General features: G+C 40.8%; 2 protein-coding genes across 2 annotated transcripts in view; one reads left to right on the plus strand and one right to left on the minus strand.

Annotated features, from left to right (window-relative positions):
* Nucleotides 1-23,292, minus strand: part of LOC136181101 (NLR family CARD domain-containing protein 3-like) — a 785,212-nt gene that overhangs the window by 430,300 nt on the left and 331,620 nt on the right. The window lies entirely within an intron of this gene.
* LOC136181191 (NACHT, LRR and PYD domains-containing protein 12-like) lies at nucleotides 163-11,010 on the plus strand (the record flags this gene model as incomplete). Its single annotated transcript, XM_065961796.1, is given in 9 exon segments — nucleotides 163-198; nucleotides 200-1,206; nucleotides 1,313-1,486; nucleotides 1,582-1,755; nucleotides 1,851-2,024; nucleotides 2,120-2,293; nucleotides 2,868-3,035; nucleotides 3,156-3,202; nucleotides 8,983-11,010. Coding segments are annotated over 9 exon segments (2,520 nt in total), but the record flags the coding sequence as incomplete, so codon positions are not given.

Genomic DNA, 23,292 nt, shown 5'->3' on the forward strand with positions numbered 1-23,292 from the left:
CACCTCAGTGGATGTGCTGCTGACAAACCTCATCAGGGGGAAACTGCTTCCCTCTGCTCACCTCTGGATAACTACAAGACCTGCAGCAGCCAATCAGATCCCTCCTGAGTGTGTTGACATGGTGACAGAGGTCAGAGGGTTCACTGACCCACAGAAGGAGGAGTACTTCAGGAAGAGGTTCAGAAATGAGGAGCAAGCTGACAGAATCATCTCCCACATCAAGACATCCAGAAGCCTCCACATCATGTGCCACATCCCAGTCTTCTGCTGGATCACTGCTACAGTTCTGGAGGATGTGCTGAAGACCAGAGAGGGAGGTGAGCTGCCCAAGACCCTGACTGAGATGTACATCCACTTCCTGGTGGTTCAGTCCAAACTGAAGAACATAAAGTATGATGGAGGAGCTGAGACAGATCCACACTGGAGTCCAGAGAGCAGGACGATGATTAAGTCTCTGGGAAAACTGGCTTTTGAGCAGCTGCAGAAAGGAAACCTGATCTTCTATGACTCAGACCTGACAGAGTGTGACATCGATATCAGAGCAGCCTCAGTGTACTCAGGAGTGTTCACACAGATCTTTAAAGAGGAGAGCGGACTGTACCAGGACAAGGTGTTCTGCTTCATCCATCTGAGTGTTCAGGAGTTTCTGGCTGCTCTTCATGTCCATCTGACCTTCATCAACTCTGGAATCAATCTGATGTCAGAAGATCAAACAACATTCTGGTGGTCTAAAGAATTCGGAATTCCAACACATTTATATCAGAGTGCTGTGGACCAGACCTTACAGAGTCCTAATGGACACCTGGACTTGTTCCTCCGCTTCCTCCTCGGTCTTTCTCTAGAGACCAATCAGAATCTCATACGAGGTCTGCTGACACACACAGGAAGTGGCTCAAAGACTAATCAGAAAACAGTCAAGTACATCAAGGAGAAGATCAGTGAGGATCTGTCTGCAGAGAAAAGCATCAATCTGTTCCACTGTCTGAATGAACTGAATGATCGTTCTCTAGTGGAGGAGATCCAACAGTCCCTGAGATCAGGACGTCTCTCTACAGATGAACTGTCTCCTGCTCAGTGGTCAGCTCTGGTCTTCATCTTACTGTCATCAGAAAAAGATCTGGACGTGTTTGACCTGAAGAAATACTCTGCTTCAAAGGAGGCTCTTCTGAGGCTGCTGCCTGTGATCAAAGCTTCAAACAAAGCTCTGTACGTGCTCGCATAACTATCCAGTTCAAATGTAGTTCTCTTTATTCAGAAATAACAACTATAGTTTGTAATTTCTTTCATTTGTGTTCTTCTGAATCCTCTTCAGGCTGAGTGGTTGTAACCTCTCAGAGAGAAGCTGTGAAGCTCTGTCCTCAGTCCTCAGCTCCCAGTCCTCTAGTCTGAGAGAGCTGGACCTGAGCAACAACAACCTGCAGGATTCAGGAGTGAAGCTGCTGTGTAGTGGTTTAAAGACTCTACACTGTTCACTGGAAACGCTCAGGTAAGGACTTATTCATGTGAAAGTTTACCCAATAAGCTTAAATGTACTTAGGTTATTTGATATTCTGATTAATTTACCAAACATATCCTTTTCAGGCTGAGTGGTTGTAACCTCTCAAAGAGAAGCTGTGAAGCTCTGTCCTCAGTCCTCAGCTCCCACTCCTCTAGTCTGAGAGAGCTGGACCTGAGCAACAACAACCTGCATGATTCAGGAGTGAAGCTGCTGTGTAGTGGTTTAAAGACTCTCCACTGTTCACTGGAAACACTCAGGTAAGGACTTATTCATGTGAAAGTTTACCCAATAAGCTTAAATGTACTTAGGTTATTTGATATTCTGATTAATTTACCAAACATATCCTTTTCAGGCTGAGTGGTTGTAACCTCTCAAAGAGAAGCTGTGAAGCTCTGTCCTCAGTCCTCAGCTCCCACTCCTCTAGTCTGAGAGAGCTGGACCTGAGCAACAACAACCTGCAGGATTCAGGAGTGAAGCTGCTGTGTAGTGGTTTAAAGACTCTACACTGTTCACTGGAAACGCTCAGGTAAGGACTTATTCATGTGAAAGTTTACCCAATAAGCTTAAATGTACTTAGTTTATTTGATATTTTGATTAACTTACCAAACATATCCTCTTCAGGCTGAGTGGTTGTAACCTCTCAGAGAGAAGCTGTGAAGCTCTGTACTCAGTCCTCAGCTCCCAGTCCTCTAGTCTGAGAGAGCTGGACCTGAGCAACAACAACCTGCAGGATTCAGGAGTGAAGCTGCTGTCTACTGGATTAAAGAGTCCACTCTGTAGACTGGACACTCTCAGGTTAGTGTGCTGCTGATCCACATTATTCATCTAAGATCACGTTTTCTTGATGAATCATTTATTAAATGGGCCTTGGTGGTGGTTTAAAGTTTTACTGTATGTTTCCACATTAAAGCTGTAAAGCTCTGAGCTGGTTCTATAGCTCTCAGTCTTTTAGTCTGAGGAAGCTGGACTGAAATAAAGAAAGTTAAATATGAAGTTCTTTCCCCACCAACAAACAAACCATGGATAATGTTTGGAACATAAAGAACTAAAGAATCTTTATTTCAGATGAAACAGTTCAGAACTGTTTCTACATCACTGCTGATGTCAAAACAGTCTGTGTGTTTATCTCACGCTCTGTCTTACCTTCACTATTTGTCACCAGAGTAAATATTGATTAGTATCAGATTATGAAGTCTATTCTGTTCAGCTGCATGGTTATGACGGGATGTTACTGGTAAAACAGAGAAGAATGGACCAATGGATGTTAAGCATGTTGTGCGTGCGTGCGTGCGTGTGTGTGTGTGTGTGTGTGTGTGCTTGTGTGTGTGTGTGTGTGTGTGTGTGTGTGTGTGTGTGTGTGTGTGTGTAGTCTGTCAGGTTGTCTGATCACAGAAGAAGGTTGTGCGTCTCTGGCCTCAGCTCTAAGCTCCTCCCCCCTGAGACATCTGGACCTGAGCTACAATCATCCAGGAGAACGAGGAGAGAAGCTGCTGTCTGCTGGACTGGAGGATCCACACTGCAGACTGGAGACACTGAGGTACAGACAGACACACAGAAGCTGTCTCACTGTTTCTGAATGATGAACTCTGCTTCTTGTCTGATGCTGGATTTAAATGAAGATGTATGAAATAGATTCTGATCTGGTTTCTTCCTCCAGGTTGGACCATAGTGGACTGCACAGACTGAAGCCTGGTCTGAGGAAGTGTGAGTGTGTTTTCATTTCTCTTCATCAGAACACAGCAGCACATGTTGGAGTGTAGAAGAGTAAATGCTCTTGAACAATCAGACAGACACTATGGCTTGTGAATAGAGGATTTGTTTATTTCTCTCTGAGAAGTTAATAACAATAACTTAGATTTATATAGCGCCTTTCATGAAACCCAAGGATGCTTTACAAAGTGTGTGTGTGTGTGTGTGTGTGTGTGTGTGTGTGGGGGGGGGGGGGGGGGGGGGGCGTAATGGGAGACAACAAGAGAGGAATAGAAAAACACAAACAGAGAAGAGAAAGGATAGAAACACTAGACAAACAAATGAAGGAGAAAGGGAGTGGGTGATCAGCTGAGGGGAGTGTTAGATGAGGCTGAATGCTTTGGTGAACAGATGGTGTTTGAGGAGGTTTTTAAAAATGACCAGGGGTCTCATTTATAAAAGAGTGCGTAAAATTCATACTAAAAATGTACGTGTGCCAAAAACCTGGAAATGGCGTGCGCACAAAATGATTCAGAGTTATAAAACCGTTCGTACGCACACCTGCACGCAATGTTCCCTTTATAAATCACGATCCACCTGGAAATGTGCGCACGTAGATTAGTCCCATGTTCCGCCCTCTACACGATCACATTCAACCATAAACGGTCAATGCAAAGCAGCTCGTGAATGAAAATGCATCCAAACGAGGGGGCAGATCAAAGGTTTCCAGCGTTGGATCACGAAAACTGAAGTTTAGACGAAGAAACGAAACTTTCTGACCCAGAAACAAAGGAACTTGTGAATGAAGTTGTTAGTATGAATTTTCATGAAATTCATTAATCTTGTAACTTCGTGAAATGTATTATTCAAGTCTGCCTACCACCTGTTAACACTCCTACCTTTAGGTGTCTGAAGCTGTAACCTTATATGAGCGAAGCACCTAAGTAGTAGCAGATCTATGTTTGGACAGGAGCCAACCATATGTTGTCAGCAACTGTTTGCTAGTCAGAGAGTCTACAGTTGTTACGTATACAAATCAGTGTCATGTCATGTTTATTGTTTTATGGTGATGTACCCAAATGGAAAGGAATTTGTGGGTTGCACCTTTTTGACAGAATATAAGCAGCACTGTGAACACTGTTACTTTGTCAGCACTTTGTCAGTCAAGTGATTTGGAAGCGTGCTTGTTTGATGAAGTTGTCTGACCTCGGCCGATTAAACGGTGTTATAATCTCCAGTCTGTTTCACGATTTCTTCATTGGACAACCCCCACCTAACAGAAGTGAAGGATAAAATGGACATATCGGTAGTTTGCTGCAGCAGGAGGATCACGAACTGAAGAAAATTCAGAGAATGACACCACGTCGCTGCTGCATTCACGCTGTCCTATGTGCCAAAACATCCACCGTTCATCATTACGCACGAGTATATCTGCAATGTTTACATGTTTACAGGACCCACACTGATTTCTTCATATAGTGGCAGAGAGGACACGTCAGTCAGCATTCTCCCTCACTCTATCATATTATTAATCAAAGGTTTGATCAACCAACAAAAACTTTGAATTGTTGGCCACATATTTTCGTGGGCATCTCCGTCTGCACTGTGACTAATTATGATCAAATATATGGCTTAATGATCGTGTCAGAGATGCCCCGACTTAATGTCCACACTTGAATTATTTACAGAATAAATACATGCAGCTGATGAAGATGTGCTGAGTATGGAGGAGGTGAAATGTGTGAAGCCATCGCCATGTCTCTGTGCACTCTTTATTAAAACTAAAAATCACAATTGATGATAAATGCAAGATATTGAAATATATTAATGAAAACTGGAGGCTCTATGGTCTTTGTGTTAGTCCAATGTTTAACTCTACATCAGTGATTACATTAGTGTATAAGTCCGGTCCTCTGAGGTCCGTCCGGGATGATGAAGGCGAGACGGCGCTGATGCAATATGTATGTGGCAGACTTTTATTTTTTATTTTTATTTTATGTATATATATTGTCATAATGAAAGTTACTTATTGGAAACGGCTCACTACATGCGCGATTATAGCCTAAATAAAACCATCGGTTTGAATGATTGTGATGACGTGGATCTGTCAGTAAAGTTTGATATTTAGTGAAATAGGTTTGCTTTGTTGTTAAGGGAGCGAGCATTCTGCAGCATAAATGAGGCGGTGGTGTATTCTGAAGCAGAGGGGGAGAGAGGAGTGGTTCTGTCAACACACACAACAACAGGTATCAGGTATCTGCTGTGCACGTGTGATTTGTTGTGATGATGGCGCCGGTCAGACACTACAGTGGGGATAGCATGGTCAGTGTAAACAAACTTGCATCGGGCAGCCCTATGCACGTAGTGAGGACGGCGCAGGAGTCCCAAAGATTTAATGGAAGCAAGGTTGTCCGGAGAGAAGTGGCAGGCGAGATTCTGGAGTTGCAGAGCGGAGTATGTTAGTAGTACCATGTCCGCAGCAGGGAGAGCAGCTGCTAGCCGCAGGCTGAAAGCCGCAAGCTACCGGGCGCCAGCCGGGGTCAGGAAAACCGCAGGAATGAGAACCAAACCAGGATAAGGAAAGGACCAATTTTGTGGCGGACGGGGGACCCGTCTGGACACAATCTGAGCAGGAGAGCAGCAGCCGGCAGTCTGGTTGTCAGGCAGGCCTCTTCACCGCCAGCAGCCGAGCCAGAGTAGGGGGGAAGCAGCAGCCAGCGGTAGCCAACAGGTGGCGCAGGGCGACGGGTCCAAGCCAGGTAGGGAGCCGACGTGGCCGACGAAGAAGGAAGGTCCACCAATAAGGCAGGCGAGGGTCCAGTGATCACAGACTGATGAGGATATCCTGATAGCTGTGCGAGAAGCTAACAGCTGATCGGCGGCTAGCGCTAACAGCTGATCGTCATAGATGGTGAGTAGCTGTCAGTTTACACAAACTGAAAGCAGCAGCAAAGTCGATCTGTTTGCAGACTGTTAGTAGAGGATAAGTAGGAGGGAGAAGCATAGATAGCACAAAAGAAACACCATTTTTGTCACGGATCGTGAAGCGGCGACATACACGCCAGCGTCCTCGCTCAACCGGAACTTTTATAACATCCCAATCATCCTTTTATGGGCAATCAACACACTGAGCAATTACAACATGTGTGCTATATGAAGACCATTTCCTAGAAGTTTCCTGGACAGACAACTGGTCTCTTAACAGGAAAGAGTGTGTGTGTGTGTGTGTGTGTGTGTGTGTGTGTGTGTGTGTGTGTGTGTGTGTGTGTGTGTGTGTGTGTGTGTGTGTGTGTGTGTGTGTGTGTGTGTGTGTGTGTGTGTGTGTGTGTGTGTGTGTGTGTGTGTGTGTGTGTGTGTGTGTGTGTGTGTGTGTGTGTGTGTGTGTGTGTGTGTGTGTGTGTGTGTCTTGTGTATCAGAACATGATCTTATGACTTGGCTAAATTCAGAGGTTAGATAACTATTGGTTTGTGCCTGCTGCTGTCCAGATTGTGTTTCTGTTATGATTAAACCTTTCAAACTACAACAGGATGAGGGCTGGAAGTAACACAAAGTGATGATAAAAGTGAGGGTGATGGAAACTCATGAGAGTTTAAATATGAAATAAAAAATGGAAACTGAAATAAAAGTGATAATCCAGTGAATAGAAAATCACCATTCATCACATCCAACAGAAATGTATATTTTACAACATGCAGTTTTTGTGACATTTCACATTTTGATGTTGGCTGCTGGCCGGCTGCTCGTAGTCGAGCTCGTGGAGCTCATCAACTTTAAAAACAGCAGAAATCATTTTTGATTTGACGTTCATTTTCATAAACATGTAAATATGCAGAGTCTCCAACATCAAGTTCTCTCCTCAAAAACATCCAGACGTGAATTCAGTGATGAAATAGAAACAGAATATCTTTAGAGACATAAGCTAGCTCTCCTCCTCGTCTTCTGGCTGTGCAGACAGTAAGGCACACAGCAAAGTCCACGATCACCATAGTACAGGCCAGCAGGAACATCCAACAACAATACACAAGTCAGCTGCAGGCCACCAGGTGGCCAGGTGAGGTCGGGACGGCGTGGCCTACACCTTAGACAAACAGAGAAAAACTCACAAGGACTGAGTTGTCATCTGTCTCTTCAGATTTCGATCTGTTCATCCAGTCCAGTTAAATTTCAATTAAAACAAAACCATGTATGTTGTAGAGCCTAGATTGATGGAAAAGAAATGGTCTCCATGACTTCAGAAACACAGTTTAAAAGTAGTTAGACAGGACAAAGGGACGTGGCACACTCCTGCTGCCATCACATTGTGTGTGACAGTGAAAGTGGAAATGAGGCTCCTGTTTGTGCTGAATGTGACCTCTGAGGACAGAACAGTTGGAGACAGCAGATGGTTCATAGATTCTTTGTGCTGCACTTTGATTAGTCAGACTTTATTCACTGCATGTGTTTGTTGATTTGGATCTCCATTCTTCCTGGCTGCCATGGTAACTCCATTTGAACTTGATTAGAAGTGGATTATTACATTTCAGTGCTGTCAAACATCATTCAGTGCTGAATATGAACTGTAAGTTTGATTGACTCTCAGTAAGTAGGGGTGTAACGGTACACAAACATTTCAGTTCAGTACAGTTCTCAGTTTTGAAGCTTTGGTTTGGTACATTTTCACTACAGTAAAGGGACCTGATACAACGCTTTTTTTTCTTTATTAGGAACATTTATAATTTCCCTTTTACACATTGGACTAAGTGCAGCATCAACAGTTCAGACTTGTACACCTGCTCAGGTTACTTTTTAATAACATTTTAAATTAAACATTGTAAAAAAAAACATAAAATAAACTTATGTTGCTTCCTTCAACCAAAAGAGTCTCCAATAAATAAAAGATATGAATGAAATAAAGTATTTTAGAATGAAATGAAGTCATTAATATAGCCAATATAATAAAAATATTTCTTTTAAATTACACTGACACCTTTTAGTTTATGAAGGCAACACTTTTTTGAATGCTCTTTTAGCACATAATAAACCTAATCACATCTGGGACAGTGTAGTTTCAGAACTATTAATATTTCCCTCTGTTGATATAAGAACTTCAATGGCATTTTTTATGGCTTTGGCCCGTTTAGAATTACTAGCAAAAGGCTGTCTGTTTTTTCCTAGTTGCAGTGATGTTTACGTTCACGTGGTGCCTTTTCAAGTGCTTTAATAAGTTGGACGTGTTGCCTGTGACGTACCCGATGTCCTCTGAACAACAACGGCACACTACTCTCGTCTTGTCAACGTCTCTTTGTCCATTATTGTGGGAATGGGGAGGGAGGTGTTCATTCTTTCATGCTGCAGGTTATGCTCCCACACAGACGTGTCTCCCCCTCCCCTTTTGCTCTTAGTTTGAGCGGGATCATCGCTGAAAATGAAAACAAAACTTAAGAGTAAGTCTGTAAAAAGAACTCCATCCCGGTTATATGCAACTGTCCAGACCAACAGGACTCGAGGAACTACTAATCTGCACAGTTTGCACAGTTTATGTTTGAACTTTTTTACAAGTTACTAACTAAAAGCTGTGTCCCATACCAGCAGCCGCAGCCTTCCTCCACCCTGAGGTGTGTTTCTGCTTTGTGGTCCGTGTGGGAACACAGATTAAAGCACTTTTGTTCCACGCGTACTCGGATCAGTCCTGTACTGAAACGATCCGGTCCGAGTACGTGTACCTTTACACCCCTATCAGTAAGTGTCAGTAAAGTTGTTGATGAATGAACAGATGATAACCTGCAGCTGTGTTGTGTCTCGTTCTCTCCATCAGACGCCTGTGAGCTGGAACTGGACACAAACACAGTGAACAGAAACCTGAAACTGTCTGACAACAACAGGAAGGTGACACATGTGGAGGAGCTTCAGTCATATCCTGATCATCCAGACAGATTTGATAACTGGCTTCAGCTGCTGTGTAGGACTGGTCTGACTGGTCGCTGTTACTGGGAGGTCGAGTGGAGAGGAGATGTTAATGTATCAGTGAGTTACAGAGGAATCAGAAGGAGAGGAGACAGTGATGAATGTTGGTTTGGATTTAATGATCAGTCCTGGAGTCTGATCTGCTCTGATGGAGGTTACTCTGTCAGACACAATAACATAAGAACAAAGATCTCCTCCTCCTCCTCCTCCTCCTCCTCCTCCTCCTCCTCCTCTGTCTCTAACAGAGTAGCAGTGTATGTGGACTGTCCTGCTGGCTCTCTGTCCTTCTACAGAGTCTCCTCTGACACACTGATCCACCTCCACACCTTCAACACCACATTCACTGAACCTCTCTATCCTGGGTTTGGGTTCTGTTCTCGTGGTTCTTCAGTGTCTCTGTGTGGTCTGTCAGTCTGAGAAACACTGCTGACTGAAGATCAGCTGACTCTGTTCACTCTGTCCAGCTGGTCTGTTTCATGGTTGGTGGGCGTGATAATGGGGGGTGGGGGTGGTAATGGGGGTTAAATGTTCTACATTACAGAAAAACAATGGACCCCCTTCTTTAATGTCTGTATTGTTCTGATCTCACCAATAAAAAACAAGTGACAATTAAACAATTAAAGTCCTCCTCCTGCTGTCTTGATATTGGCAGCAGGAGGAGGAGTCATGGCTCCAGATCTGTTACAAATGGTAAACTTGTCTCTCAGGTGTCTTCCCACAGGCCCTGAAAACAGCAGTCATCAAGCCACTACTAGAAAAGAACAATCTAGACAATAATGAATAATTACAGGCCTATATCAAATCTTCCTCTGTTAGGTCAAACGATAGACAAAGCTGTGTTTCATAAGTTAAATAACTTCTTGATATTGAACAACTGTTTGGATGTCTTCCAGTCAGGTTTTGGACCAAACCGCAGCACTGAGAAAGCTCTGGTTAAAGAGTTTCATGACATCTGTTTAAACACAGGCAGAACCTCAGTCTAAGTTCTTCTTGGGTAACACTTTATATGAAGGTCCTTGAAATAAGCTGTTATTACCATCAAATCTGCTGTATGAGACACACTTTAAACCCTCAGGCATCAGTTTAATTTACTACCCTCTTCAGTCATTAAGGACAAAACTGTCCACTTCCAAAAATCTGCTATAAAAATAGAACAGATTACTTTTTTTTTTGTTCCTTTTTTCTGCATAAATCTCTTAAACAACTTCCGCCCTGCTCAAAACTACCAAACATTCAATCATTTTGAGGATTTTAACCCTTTAGATGCCAATTTCATTACTTGATCACTGTTGTTATTTATGAAAAAAAAGAAGTTATTTTCCATATAACAAATATTTGGTGGCTGTGGATTTTTTAAAAATCAGTCTTGGATATGTCAAAGATTATACAAAATATTGACTTTGATGCATTATTAGTTTTTGTGTAGCATCAGATTTAAAATGTACTCCCCTCTTGAGTCATTAAGGACAAAAATGTTCACTTCCAAAAACTGCTATAAAAATAGTACAGATTAATTTTTTTTCTGCTTTTTTAGGTTAAATCTTTTGATCAACTTCAGTCCTGATCAAAACGATCAAATATTACTTTATTGGTATTATTCAAAAGTCTCGGAAGCCAAATTGCTGATACTGCTTGATTTACTTTTATTTTTGGTACTTTCTCTCTGGATGTATATAGTTTTATTACGGCTCCCTTGAGTAGCCACAAAAAAAGAAAAACAAGTCCACAGAGGCTATCTTATGTATATATAAGGTTTAAACTGTAATCTAAGAAATCAGAAGAATGTTGTACGCTGTATATGTACTTATGTCTTGATTATTTGTAATTGTAATGACAATGTACTATGGCACATTAACAAGAAATTTAAAAAAAATATGTATATATATATATAAATAAAATAAGACATACTGCAAGAAGCTTATTGGATGTGATTCTCAAGCCATTTGAAAAATGGTCCAAGAAACTCGCAAAATGAAGAGAGCTAAATCAGTCAGACAGTTTCTCCTCAGGAATGATGTCAGCAGAACGATTACAGGCAAGAGGGACACAATAACTAAAGAGACAGAGGAGGCTACTGTCTGATACTTTACTTACTCTCTACAAGTAATATGTGTCAGAGCACCAACACATTTCCTATGCCTTCCTCTGTGGTCAGAGACCATTTTGGGTTGTTCCACCAAAAGAGAGAGACGTGCCAATGTAAAACACGTGAAATTTGTAGTACATGGCAAATATAATCTACAAGCTGGGTATTGTAAACTGAAGAAGCATAGAAGAAATGTCTGACAGCACTGTCTGCAGCAGCCCAAAGGCATGTGTCTGTATATCCCTTGAACAGGTCTTCATGTAAGGTGGTGACCCTGCCCCAGGGATGTCAGGAGAAGGTGGAAATCTCAAAGTGGAGAGACTAAAGTGAGTACAATCATCGTTAAAAAAGATGTTCCAATGCCAGAGGATGAGCATGTGGTACAATTCCAAAACAGGCTTTTTAACTTCAAGAGGCACCTTTTGAATATTCCTGAACCTCACTGCTAAAGATGCCCTGATCCACACAGATTTCAGTGAAAGTTGTTCTTGTAAATACTACAATGAAATCCAGTCAGTCCACTTTTGGAGGGTCACATCAGCAGGTGACCCTCCACACTGGTGTGCTTTATCTGGCCCTTCTGCACCATCTCCCCCAGTAGAAGGCACGACCCACCTCCAATATGGGCTCATTTGGACCCCATTCTTCAGAACACAAATCACAGTGACAGAGGCTGCTGAAGCCAGGCGAGTTAAATAAATAAGCATGGGTAGAGCCTGTCTGATTGTGATACAAACGGTGTGTGTGTGTGTGTGTGTGTGTTAATGAAAATAGATCAGATGAAGAGTGTGAGAGAGAGAGAGAGAGAAAGAGAGAGAAAGAGAGAGAGAGAGAGATGTCACTGAGTGAGGTAGAGGAATATGTAACTTCACAAAGCTAATGGCTCTGCTCAGGTTAAAAATCTAAGCATCACTTAATCACAACAAACACTTGGTAAGAAAATACGTTTAATAATAAAAAAGTCTAAATAAAATTTTACATAGAAAAATAGCAACTAGTTTTGCAATTTTCGCTTGTTGCCGCAATTTTATTGCAAAATAGCGTCTAAAAACATTGCAACATGCATTGCAACTTTTTTTGAAAAGCTGCCGTGAAATCAGTCGTTTTTGGCCGCAACAATCCCACAAAAAGTCCCCAAAATCCTGGAAAAAAAAACAATGTTTTTCAGAAAGAAAAGAATTGGGAGCGATGTCAAATTAAAACTGTATAATCAAGAAGTGGAGAGAGTAAGACACTTTAAGTTTTTAGGGTTCTGGTTTGATGAGAGGATTACATGGGCTGCATGTTCAGAAAGTTTGAAATGTTGTGAGTGGGTTTAGTTGGAAGTGAGTGGGGGGCAGACTGCTGTGAAAGCATACAGGATGAATAAGATCAGTATTAGATTATGGTTGTATTGTATATGGATCAGCAGCAAGCACAACTCTTAAAAAACTACATACTATCCAATATCAGGAATTAAGACTGTGTACAGGTGCTTTTAAAACAACACCAACACTGAGATCAGTCATTTGTTCAGATTCAAGTTCATCACTCATCAGTTTACAGTCATTCAGACAGCAGACATTTAGACAACAAACACTATACAGAAGTCAAATGATGTTTTTATTGGTACCTGCACACAAAGGCTTCAATGGAAATGAATTAGCAGACAAGGTGGCAAAGGAGGCTACAAAAAATACTCAAATGGATTTGATAGTTAGCATTAGTGGAACAGAAGTGAAGAGCATTATTAAACAGAGACTGAAGGAAAAGGTGGCAAGACTCAGATTTGGACACACTGGATTCAATAACACATTGTTCAAAACAGGAAAACACAAATATGACTACTGTGGACAAGAGGAGACAGTGGAACATGTTGTTAGACACTGTCAGAAATAAAGTTTAAAAAGAAGACAGATGATGGAGAACCTGAAAGAAATTAAAGGCTTTATATGTGATTTTTTGATCCAGCAGATGTCGCCCTTGAGCACCAGCATGAAACCAAAACAACCCGCGGTGCATTGTTGTGTTAGCATGCTAATGCTAGCGATCTTTATTATGCTGGTATCTTCACACTGCATGTAAATTTACCTGAAATGAGCGTGATCTAGAAACACAGTGAAGCAGTGAGTACAGTATGTTATTCTTCTTTTCTCTAGTCCCTCAATGAAACAACTTTTATACACGAGGGGAGGAGTCAGCCGGCCGTCCCGGCGATGTAAACAAACTGAAGATAGGACTCTGAAAAGAAGAAGAAGAAGAAGAAGAAGAAGAAGAAGAAGAAGAGCAGGCGATGGAGTGAGTAGATTTGTTTTAGATCACTGCAGAGCAACCTTTTTAAAGTATAATTTTTGACACACTTTGAGAAGAAAACTTGGAGGTAACTCAGTCTCCTGTTGCATTGTACTGAGACAAACTGAACAAAATGTCTGCTAAATCATCCAAAGGAAGAAAAACATGTCTTTTAACCACAAGGCCTTCAACTCGTACTCCGACCGCGGCCTCCACTGAAAAACCTCCCCGGGGAGAAGCAGCCTCAGCTGCAGCCGCATCTACGACGGACACGGCTCCCTGCTCAAAGATTTGATAGAGACTCTGAAGATTGAGGTCCGGGCTGTGTTGGAGAGTGAAATGGCAGTCATTAGAGCCGACATTACTGCAGCCAGGTCCGAGCTAAAGGAATACAGAGAGTCCATTACATCCTCTCTGTCTACACTGAGTGTCACGGTAAAAGGTATGGAGGAAAGCCTGTCTGCATGCACTGATGACGTTTCACATTTACAGAAAGAAGTACAGCGACTCACTGCAACAGCTGATACTCTGATATTCATCATCCTCTCTGTTTCTATTTCTCTTCATCCTCTCTGTCTGTATTTCTCTTCTTCCTCTCTGTCTGTATTTCTCTTCTTCCTCTCTGTTTCTATTTCTCCTCTTCCTCTCTGTCTGTATTTCTCTTCTTCCTCTCTGTCTGTATTTCTCTTCTTCCTCTCTGTCTGTATTTCTCTTCTTCCTCTCTGTCTGTATTTCTCTTCATCCTCTCTGTATTTCTCTTCTTCCTCTCTGTCTCTGTATTTCTCTTCATCCTCTCTGTCTGTATTTCTCTTCTTCCTCTCTGTCTGTATTTCTCTTCTTCCTCTCTGTCTGTATTTCTCTTCATCCTCTCTGTCTGTATTTCTCTTCATCCTCTCTGTCTCTGTATTTCTCTTCATCCTCTCTGTCTGTATTTCTCTTCTTCCTCTCTGTCTGTAGTTCTCTTCTTCCTCTCTGTCTGTATTTCTCTTCATCCTCTCTGTCTGTATTTCTCCTCTTCCTCTCTGTCTGTATTTCTCTTCTTCCTCTCTGTCTGTATTTCTCTTCTTCCTCTCTGTCTGTATTTCTCTTCTTCCTCTCTGTCTGTATTTCTCTTCATCCTCTCTGTATTTCTCTTCTTCCTCTCTGTCTGTATTTTCTTCATCCTCTCTGTCTGTATTTCTCTTCTTCTTCTCTGGCTGTATTTCTCTTCATCCTCTCTGTCTGTATTTCTCTTCTTCCTCTCTGTCTGTATTTCTCTTCTTCCTCTCTGTCTCTGTATTTCTCTTCATCCTCTCTGTCTGTATTTCTCTTCTTCCTCTCTGTCTGTATTTCTCTTCTTCCTCTCTGTCTGTATTTCTCTTCTTCCTCTCTGTCTCTGTATTTCTCTTCTTCCTCTCTGTCTCTGTATTTCTCTTCATCCTCTCTGTCTGTATTTCTCTTCATCCTCTCTGTCTGTATTTTCTGAATCCTCTCTGTCTGTATTTCTCTTCTTCCTCTCTGTCTCTGTATTTCTCTTCTTCCTCTCTGTCTGTATTTCTCTTCTTCCTCTCTGTCTGTATTTCTCTTCTTCCTCTCTGTCTGTATTTCTCTTCATCCTCTCTGTCTGTATTTCTCTTCATCTTCTCTGTCTGTATTTCTCTTCATCCTCTCTGTCTGTATTTCTCTTCATCCTCTCTGTCTGTATTTCTCTTCATCTTCTCTGTCTGTATTTCTCTTCTTCCTCTCTGTCTGTATTTCTCTTCATCTTCTCTGTCTGTATTTCTCTTCTTCCTCTCTGTCTGTATTTCTCTTCTTCCTCTCTGTCTGTATTTCTCTTCTTCCTCTCTGTCTGTATTTCTCTTCATCCTCTCTGTCTGTATTTCTCTTCATCTTCTCTGTCTGTATTTCTCTTCTTCCTCTCTGTCTGTATTTCTCTTCTTCCTCTCTGTCTGTATTTCTCTTCTTCCTCTCTGTCTCTGTATTTCTCTTCTTCCTCTCTGTCTCTGTATTTCTCTTCTTCCTCTCTGTCTGTATTTCTCTTCATCCTCTCTGTCTGTATTTCTCTTCATCTTCTCTGTCTGTATTTCTCTTCTTCCTCTCTGTCTGTATTTCTCTTCTTCCTCTCTGTCTGTATTTCTCTTCTTCCTCTCTGTCTCTGTATTTCTCTTTTTCCTCTCTGTCTCTGTATTTCTCTTCATCCTCTCTGTCTGTATTTCTCTTCATCTTCTCTGTCTGTATTTCTCTTCTTCCTCTCTGTCTGTATTTCTCTTCTTCCTCTCTGTCTGTATTTCTCTTCTTCCTCTCTGTCTGTATTTCTCTTCTTCCTCTCTGTCTGTATTTCTCTTCTTCCTCTCTGTCTGTATTTCTCTTCTTCCTCTCTGTCTCTGTATTTCTCTTCTTCCTCTCTGTCTGTATTTCTCTTCTTCCTCTCTGTCTGTATTTCTCTTCATCCTCTCTGTCTGTATTTCTCTTCATCTTCTCTGTCTGTATTTCTCTTCTTCCTCTCTGTCTGTATTTCTCTTCTTCCTCTCTGTCTGTATTTCTCTTCTTCCTCTCTGTCTCTGTATTTCTCTTTTTCCTCTCTGTCTGTATTTCTCTTCATCTTCTCTGTCTGTATTTCTCTTCTTCCTCTCTGTCTGTATTTCTCTTCTTCCTCTCTGTCTCTGTATTTCTCTTCTTCCTCTCTGTCTCTGTATTTCTCTTCTTCCTCTCTGTCTGTATTTCTCTTCTTCCTCTCTGTCTGTATTTCTCTTCTTCCTCTCTGTCTCTGTATTTCTCTTCTTCCTCTCTGTCTCTGTATTTCTCTTCATCCTCTCTGTCTGTATTTCTCTTCATCCTCTCTGTCTGTATTTCTCTTCATCCTCTCTGTCTCTGTATTTCTCTTCATCCTCTCTGTCTGTATTTCTCTTCTTCCTCTCTGTCTGTAGTTCTCTTCTTCCTCTCTGTCTGTATTTCTCTTCATCCTCTCTGTCTGTATTTCTCCTCTTCCTCTCTGTCTGTATTTCTCTTCTTCCTCTCTGTCTGTATTTCTCTTCTTCCTCTCTGTCTGTATTTCTCTTCTTCCTCTCTGTCTGTATTTCTCTTCATCCTCTCTGTATTTCTCTTCTTCCTCTCTGTCTGTATTTTCTTCATCCTCTCTGTCTGTATTTCTCTTCTTCTTCTCTGGCTGTATTTCTCTTCATCCTCTCTGTCTGTATTTCTCTTCTTCCTCTCTGTCTGTATTTCTCTTCTTCCTCTCTGTCTCTGTATTTCTCTTCATCCTCTCTGTCTGTATTTCTCTTCTTCCTCTCTGTCTGTATTTCTCTTCTTCCTCTCTGTCTGTATTTCTCTTCTTCCTCTCTGTCTCTGTATTTCTCTTCTTCCTCTCTGTCTCTGTATTTCTCTTCATCCTCTCTGTCTGTATTTCTCTTCATCCTCTCTGTCTGTATTTTCTGAATCCTCTCTGTCTGTATTTCTCTTCTTCCTCTCTGTCTCTGTATTTCTCTTCTTCCTCTCTGTCTGTATTTCTCTTCTTCCTCTCTGTCTGTATTTCTCTTCTTCCTCTCTGTCTGTATTTCTCTTCATCCTCTCTGTCTGTATTTCTCTTCATCTTCTCTGTCTGTATTTCTCTTCATCCTCTCTGTCTGTATTTCTCTTCATCCTCTCTGTCTGTATTTCTCTTCATCTTCTCTGTCTGTATTTCTCTTCTTCCTCTCTGTCTGTATTTCTCTTCATCTTCTCTGTCTGTATTTCTCTTCTTCCTCTCTGTCTGTATTTCTCTTCTTCCTCTCTGTCTGTATTTCTCTTCTTCCTCTCTGTCTGTATTTCTCTTCATCCTCTCTGTCTGTATTTCTCTTCATCTTCTCTGTCTGTATTTCTCTTCTTCCTCTCTGTCTGTATTTCTCTTCTTCCTCTCTGTCTGTATTTCTCTTCTTCCTCTCTGTCTCTGTATTTCTCTTCTTCCTCTCTGTCTCTGTATTTCTCTTCTTCCTCTCTGTCTGTATTTCTCTTCATCCTCTCTGTCTGTATTTCTCTTCATCTTCTCTGTCTGTATTTCTCTTCTTCCTCTCTGTCTGTATTTCTCTTCTTCCTCTCTGTCTGTATTTCTCTTCTTCCTCTCTGTCTCTGTATTTCTCTTTTTCCTCTCTGTCTCTGTATTTCTCTTCATCCTCTCTGTCTGTATTTCTCTTCATCTTCTCTGTCTGTATTTCTCTTCTTCCTCTCTGTCTGTATTTCTCTTCTTCCTCTCTGTCTGTATTTCTCTTCTTCCTCTCTGTCTGTATTTCTCTTCTTCCTCTCTGTCTGTATTTCTCTTCTTCCTCTCTGTCTGTATTTCTCTTCTTCCTCTCTGTCTCTGTATTTCTCTTCTTCCTCTCTGTCTGTATTTCTCTTCTTCCTCTCTGTCTGTATTTCTCTTCATCCTCTCTGTCTGTATTTCTCTTCATCTTCTCTGTCTGTATTTCTCTTCTTCCTCTCTGTCTGTATTTCTCTTCTTCCTCTCTGTCTGTATTTCTCTTCTTCCTCTCTGTCTCTGTATTTCTCTTTTTCCTCTCTGTCTGTATTTCTCTTCATCTTCTCTGTCTGTATTTCTCTTCTTCCTCTCTGTCTGTATTTCTCTTCTTCCTCTCTGTCTCTGTATTTCTCTTCTTCCTCTCTGTCTCTGTATTTCTCTTCTTCCTCTCTGTCTGTATTTCTCTTCTTCCTCTCTGTCTGTATTTCTCTTCTTCCTCTCTGTCTCTGTATTTCTCTTCTTCCTCTCTGTCTCTGTATTTCTCTTCTTCCTCTCTGTCTGTATTTCTCTTCTTCCTCTCTGTCTGTATTTCTCTTCTTCCTCTCTGTCTCTGTATTTCTCTTCTTCCTCTCTGTCTCTGTATTTCTCTTCATCCTCTCTGTCTGTATTTTCTGAATCCTCTCTGTCTGTATTTCTCTTCTTCCTCTCTGTCTCTGTATTTCTCTTCTTCCTCTCTGTCTCTGTATTTCTCTTCATCCTCTCTGTCTGTATTTCTCTTCTTCCTCTCTGTCTGTATTTCTCTTCTTCCTCTCTGTCTCTGTATTTCTCTTCTTCCTCTCTGTCTCTGTATTTCTCTTCATCCTCTCTGTCTGTATTTTCTGAATCCTCTCTGTCTGTATTTCTCTTCTTCCTCTCTGTCTCTGTATTTCTCTTCTTCCTCTCTGTCTCTGTATTTCTCTTCTTCCTCTCTGTCTCTGTATTTTTCTTCATCCTCTCTGTCTCTGTATTTCTCTTCTTCCTCTCTGTCTCTGTATTTCTCTTCATCCTCTCTGTCTCTGTATTTCTCTTCTTCCTCTCTGTCTGTATTTCTCTTCATCTTCTCTGTCTATATTTTTCTTCATCCTCTCTGTCTCTGTATTTCTCTTCTTCCTCTCTGTCTCTGTATTTCTCTTCATCCTCTCTGTCTCTGTATTTCTCTCCTTCCTCTCTGTCTGTATTTCTCTTCTTCCTCTCTGTCTGTATTTCTCTTCTTCCTCTCTGTCTCTGTATTTCTCTTCTTCCTCTCTGTCTCTGTATTTCTCTTCATCCTCTCTGTCTGTATTTCTCTTCTTCCTCTCTGTCTCTGTATTTCTCTTCATCCTCTCTGTCTGTATTTCTCTTCTTCCTCTCTGTCTGTATTTCTCTTCATCTTCTCTGTCTATATTTTTCTTCATCCTCTCTGTCTCTGTATTTCTCTTCTTCCTCTCTGTCTGTATTTCTCTTCTTCCTCTCTGTCTCTGTATTTCTCTTCATCCTCTCTGTCTGTATTTCTCTTCTTCCTCTCTGTCTGTATTTCTCTTCATCTCCTTTGTCTCCTGTGTGTGTTTCTTTATTTCATTGTCTCCACTTGTAGGAATCTGTAATCTTGTGTTCATGACGTCACAGGACTTCGGGGCCTGGTTGCCTACTGTTGTAAAAAAAAGTTCTACGTTTTGGCAGCTTGGACATCAACCTCTCTTTTTCCTCCCTCTACATCCTTTTTTCTGCTCTGCTAGATAAGCTTCACTTCATACTGGCTTGTTCATTAGTTTCTATCTTCTATCTCTTTCGCTCTAGTCTCTTTTTTCTCTCTCTGTGATGCCGTGTCAATCATTTCTTTAAAGAGATACTTCACCTGTTGAAACATGAATCTGTATTGACATTGGGTCATATATGTAGAAATGTGAAATACATTTTGAAGTTGGTGCCATCTTGACTGAGAAAGAAGAACTGCTCGACTTCCCGACTTGACGTCATCACATAGGGGGAAAAATATGTTTAGTTAATGTTAACATACTTTTTATTAATTCACGTATTGACCATCAACTTTTTGCTCAAATATAACTGTAACAGTAACATTTCACTGATCTTCTTTGGAGCATCAACGCAACTGAACTGAAATCATGTCGAAAGAACGACTTCCTAACTCTGAAACTTGGAGCACCCGAGCAGCACCTGAATGCACCATAAGACCTGAGGGTCATGATGGAATAGTTCATGTAGTGCAGCTGGAGGGGGGAGGGGCCCTGAGACATGATTTATAGATGAACATTCTTCTGATAAGAACTTTTTGCGTATGGGTTTTTAGAAAAACATAATAACTTACCACATAGTTTAAAAAATAAAAATAATTTTAAACAAGATTTTTTGGTAGGTAGGACAGAATCAGAAACCAAAGACAGAGAGTGGGGAATGACTTGTGGGAAAGGAGCCACAGGTCGGATTTGAACCCGGGCTGCCCGCTCTCCAGGACTAAGCCCCAACACATTAAAGAAGAACATGAGGAACTGTGGAGCAGTCAGGAGGAAGAACAGCTTCAAGAACTGGAGGAGGCTGATACCACCAAGTTCCCCTTCACTCCTGTCTCTGTGAAGAGTGAAGATGGTGAAGAGAAACCTCAGTCCTCACAGCTTCATCAGAGACAAACTGAACAGATGGAAACAGGAGGTGATGGAGAGGACTGTGGAGGAGCAGAACCAGAGTGGTACTCAGATCCAGAGAGACGTTTACAACCAGTGACTGAGGTCAAGACTGATGACAGTCATGATTGGCAAGAGACAAGAGAAGATCTTTCAGAATTAAACTTCAAAAATAAGAAACTACAGACTGGTCAGAGACCACATAGGTGCTCGGAGTGCGGTAAAAGATTTAACGCAAAAGGAAATTTGACCAGACACATGATGATTCACACTGGAGAAAAACCCTTCAGCTGCTCTCAATGTGAGAAAATATTTACCCTTGAAGGCCAGTCTGACATATCACATGACAATTCACAGAGAGAAATCCTTTAGATGCTCTGAGTGTGGTAAAACATTTTACCGACAAAGAGATCTGACTATACACATGATTCTGCATACGGGAGAAAAACCCTTCAGCTGCTCTCTGTGTGGAAAACAATTTAGACAAAAGGGGGGTCTGAAGTCACACATGTTTGTTCACACAGGAGCGAAAGCCTTCAGCTGCTCTGTTTGCAGTAAAAGTTTTACCCAAAGAGGAAATCTGACCATGTTGTGCCCTGAAAAAGGGTAAAATGAATGAATGGACTCAAGACACGATGCTTCCTCTGTCAGCGTCATGCAGAATGAGGCATCGCGGCTGAGAGCTCCCGCTTCTGGCCTCGGCATAACTAATCAATCACATGCATTATCTCTTGACAGACATTACAGGTAGATGACAGATTCAAAAATCTTGGCAGACATATCTGTCTATTTCAAAGGTTTTTAAGAAAAAAATAATCTTTAAAGTGTTTTAAATCCTTCAGACTGAACCTGTTTTAACACTGATATCTTTTACAAATTATTAAACTTAAATGAACTTCTACAATTGTTTTATGACATTTTTTACAAGAATTGGCTGTTTTATGTCACTAAAATCATATTTATTTCTCCATGAATTTATTTATAACTTATAACTCAAATAAATTACACCTATCACAGCCACACTTGTTAGTCCACACAGGAGAGAAACCCTTCAGCTGCTCTTTTTGCAGTAAAAGTTTTACCCAAAGAGACAGTCTGGCCAGACACATGTTAGTTCACACTGGAGAGAAATGCTAAACCTCAGACTGACATATGAACCAGTAAGTTGGGAGCAGCTATGACGTTTGAATTGAAAGGGTTTATATGAAACAGTTACAGTGTAAGGATCCTTCTTCTCTCCTGATATCTTCTCTTCTTTCTGTCACTCTGTTTCCTTGGAGTCCTCTGTGTTGGGTAGCACAAGTTCTTCAGACAGCTCATGTGTAACCTTGTAATAAATAAACTGATGTAGAGTGAGAAAGACTTTCATCTACTTGTGTTATTTTGTGTCGAGTGTCTAAAGTGTCTTTGGTAAAGAAAAGGAGTTCAGCAGATCCTGATGCAGAGCGACCACAGTCAGGTCAGGTCGATGTCGATTTCACTGAAAACCTGTAAGCCTTAATAAGAATCCTGCAGTCAGAATACAAAATAAAGAAAATCACAAACTGAATGATAACACCTGTAGATGTCATCTGGCATTCTGGATTTACTCAACATATTGTTAGAAGAAACAATAGAGATGCATTATAGCCTTCAGTGTGTGTAACTAAATGTTATATGGTAAAAAAACACTTCAATGGTGTGTTTATTTGTTCTATTATCATTTCTCTCTTTGGCTTCCTTTTTGCTGCTTCACTGCTTTTTATACACTTTCAGCTAAGAGGAAAATGATTCTTCGATTGGTCTTGGCGCTATCCAATTCCCACGGTAACCTGACTCGTCATCAATCTTAAAACTTTTCTTATTTCAATAAAAGTAACTGCTTTCATTTATCAATATTTCACCTCCAAGCAGACCCTTATTCTAAAAGACTGAACACATTGGTTTGGGTTAGGCCACGATAGTAAAAGAGTTCAAAGAGGAGACTTTAATGCAGCGAGGTTACAACTGTTTATTGTGTGTGGTTCTGAAAAGCAAGGAAAATATCTATGAACAAAATTCTTCACATATACATTCATATTATAATTTTAAAGTAATCTGGGGAAGCAGTTTTCCACTTATACAATGTTAACCATGCATCTTTTAGCATCCTTACCTTCCTTTTTCTCATTTTAACACCAAACAAAACAAATCAGAATTTAAGTTAATATAACCATTAAATGAATCTGAATTTTAGTATCTATTCAGTTCTTAATCTTTTGTTTACAATTTAAACAAACCAGTTAAATGTGTTCAATATTAATTATTATTTACCCTTCTAATTTAATTGTTTCCTGTGAACACTTCACTATAAAACCAGAATGCAGAGTGCATCACTATGAAATAAACAGCCTACATTAAATACATGTCACCATTCAAACATTCTGAACAGATAATTACCAAAGAACACAGCACACTTACCAAAGGTATCTCTGCTGTCTTCCTTTCATTGAATTCAGCCTGAAAGTGTCTCAGCCTCTCACCTCACTCCTGCTCTCACACACACCGCTGACACTCCTGTCTGTCAGTTAGAGCCACTCAGCAGGTTTACACACCTGGCTCACAAAGGTTACCTGATTTCCTGACCTGCTCAGTGCTGCTCTCCAGTGTTCAATACAAACCTTAAATAAAGGCTGACAACAGAGATAACCTGATAAGTAATAATAAAGCTGATAGACCTTTAAACACAAAGTAAATAAAAGCATATAAATATTTTCATTTTCTGTTTGTCCTTAGATTTTAACAAAACAAAGACTGATTTAAAAAAAATCCCCCAGACACCAAACATTTGTTATATGGAAAATAACTTCGTTTTTTTTGTGTTTTTTTCATTAAAAATATTATCATCATGTAATCAAACTGGCATTTAAAGGGTTAAAATCCTGATAATTATTCAATATTTGATCGTTTTGATCAGGACTGAAGTTGATCAAAAGATTT

The sequence above is a fragment of the Labrus bergylta genome, chromosome 2, assembly GCF_963930695.1.
Source record: "Labrus bergylta chromosome 2, fLabBer1.1, whole genome shotgun sequence".
NCBI classification, from domain to species: domain Eukaryota; kingdom Metazoa; phylum Chordata; class Actinopteri; order Labriformes; family Labridae; genus Labrus; species Labrus bergylta.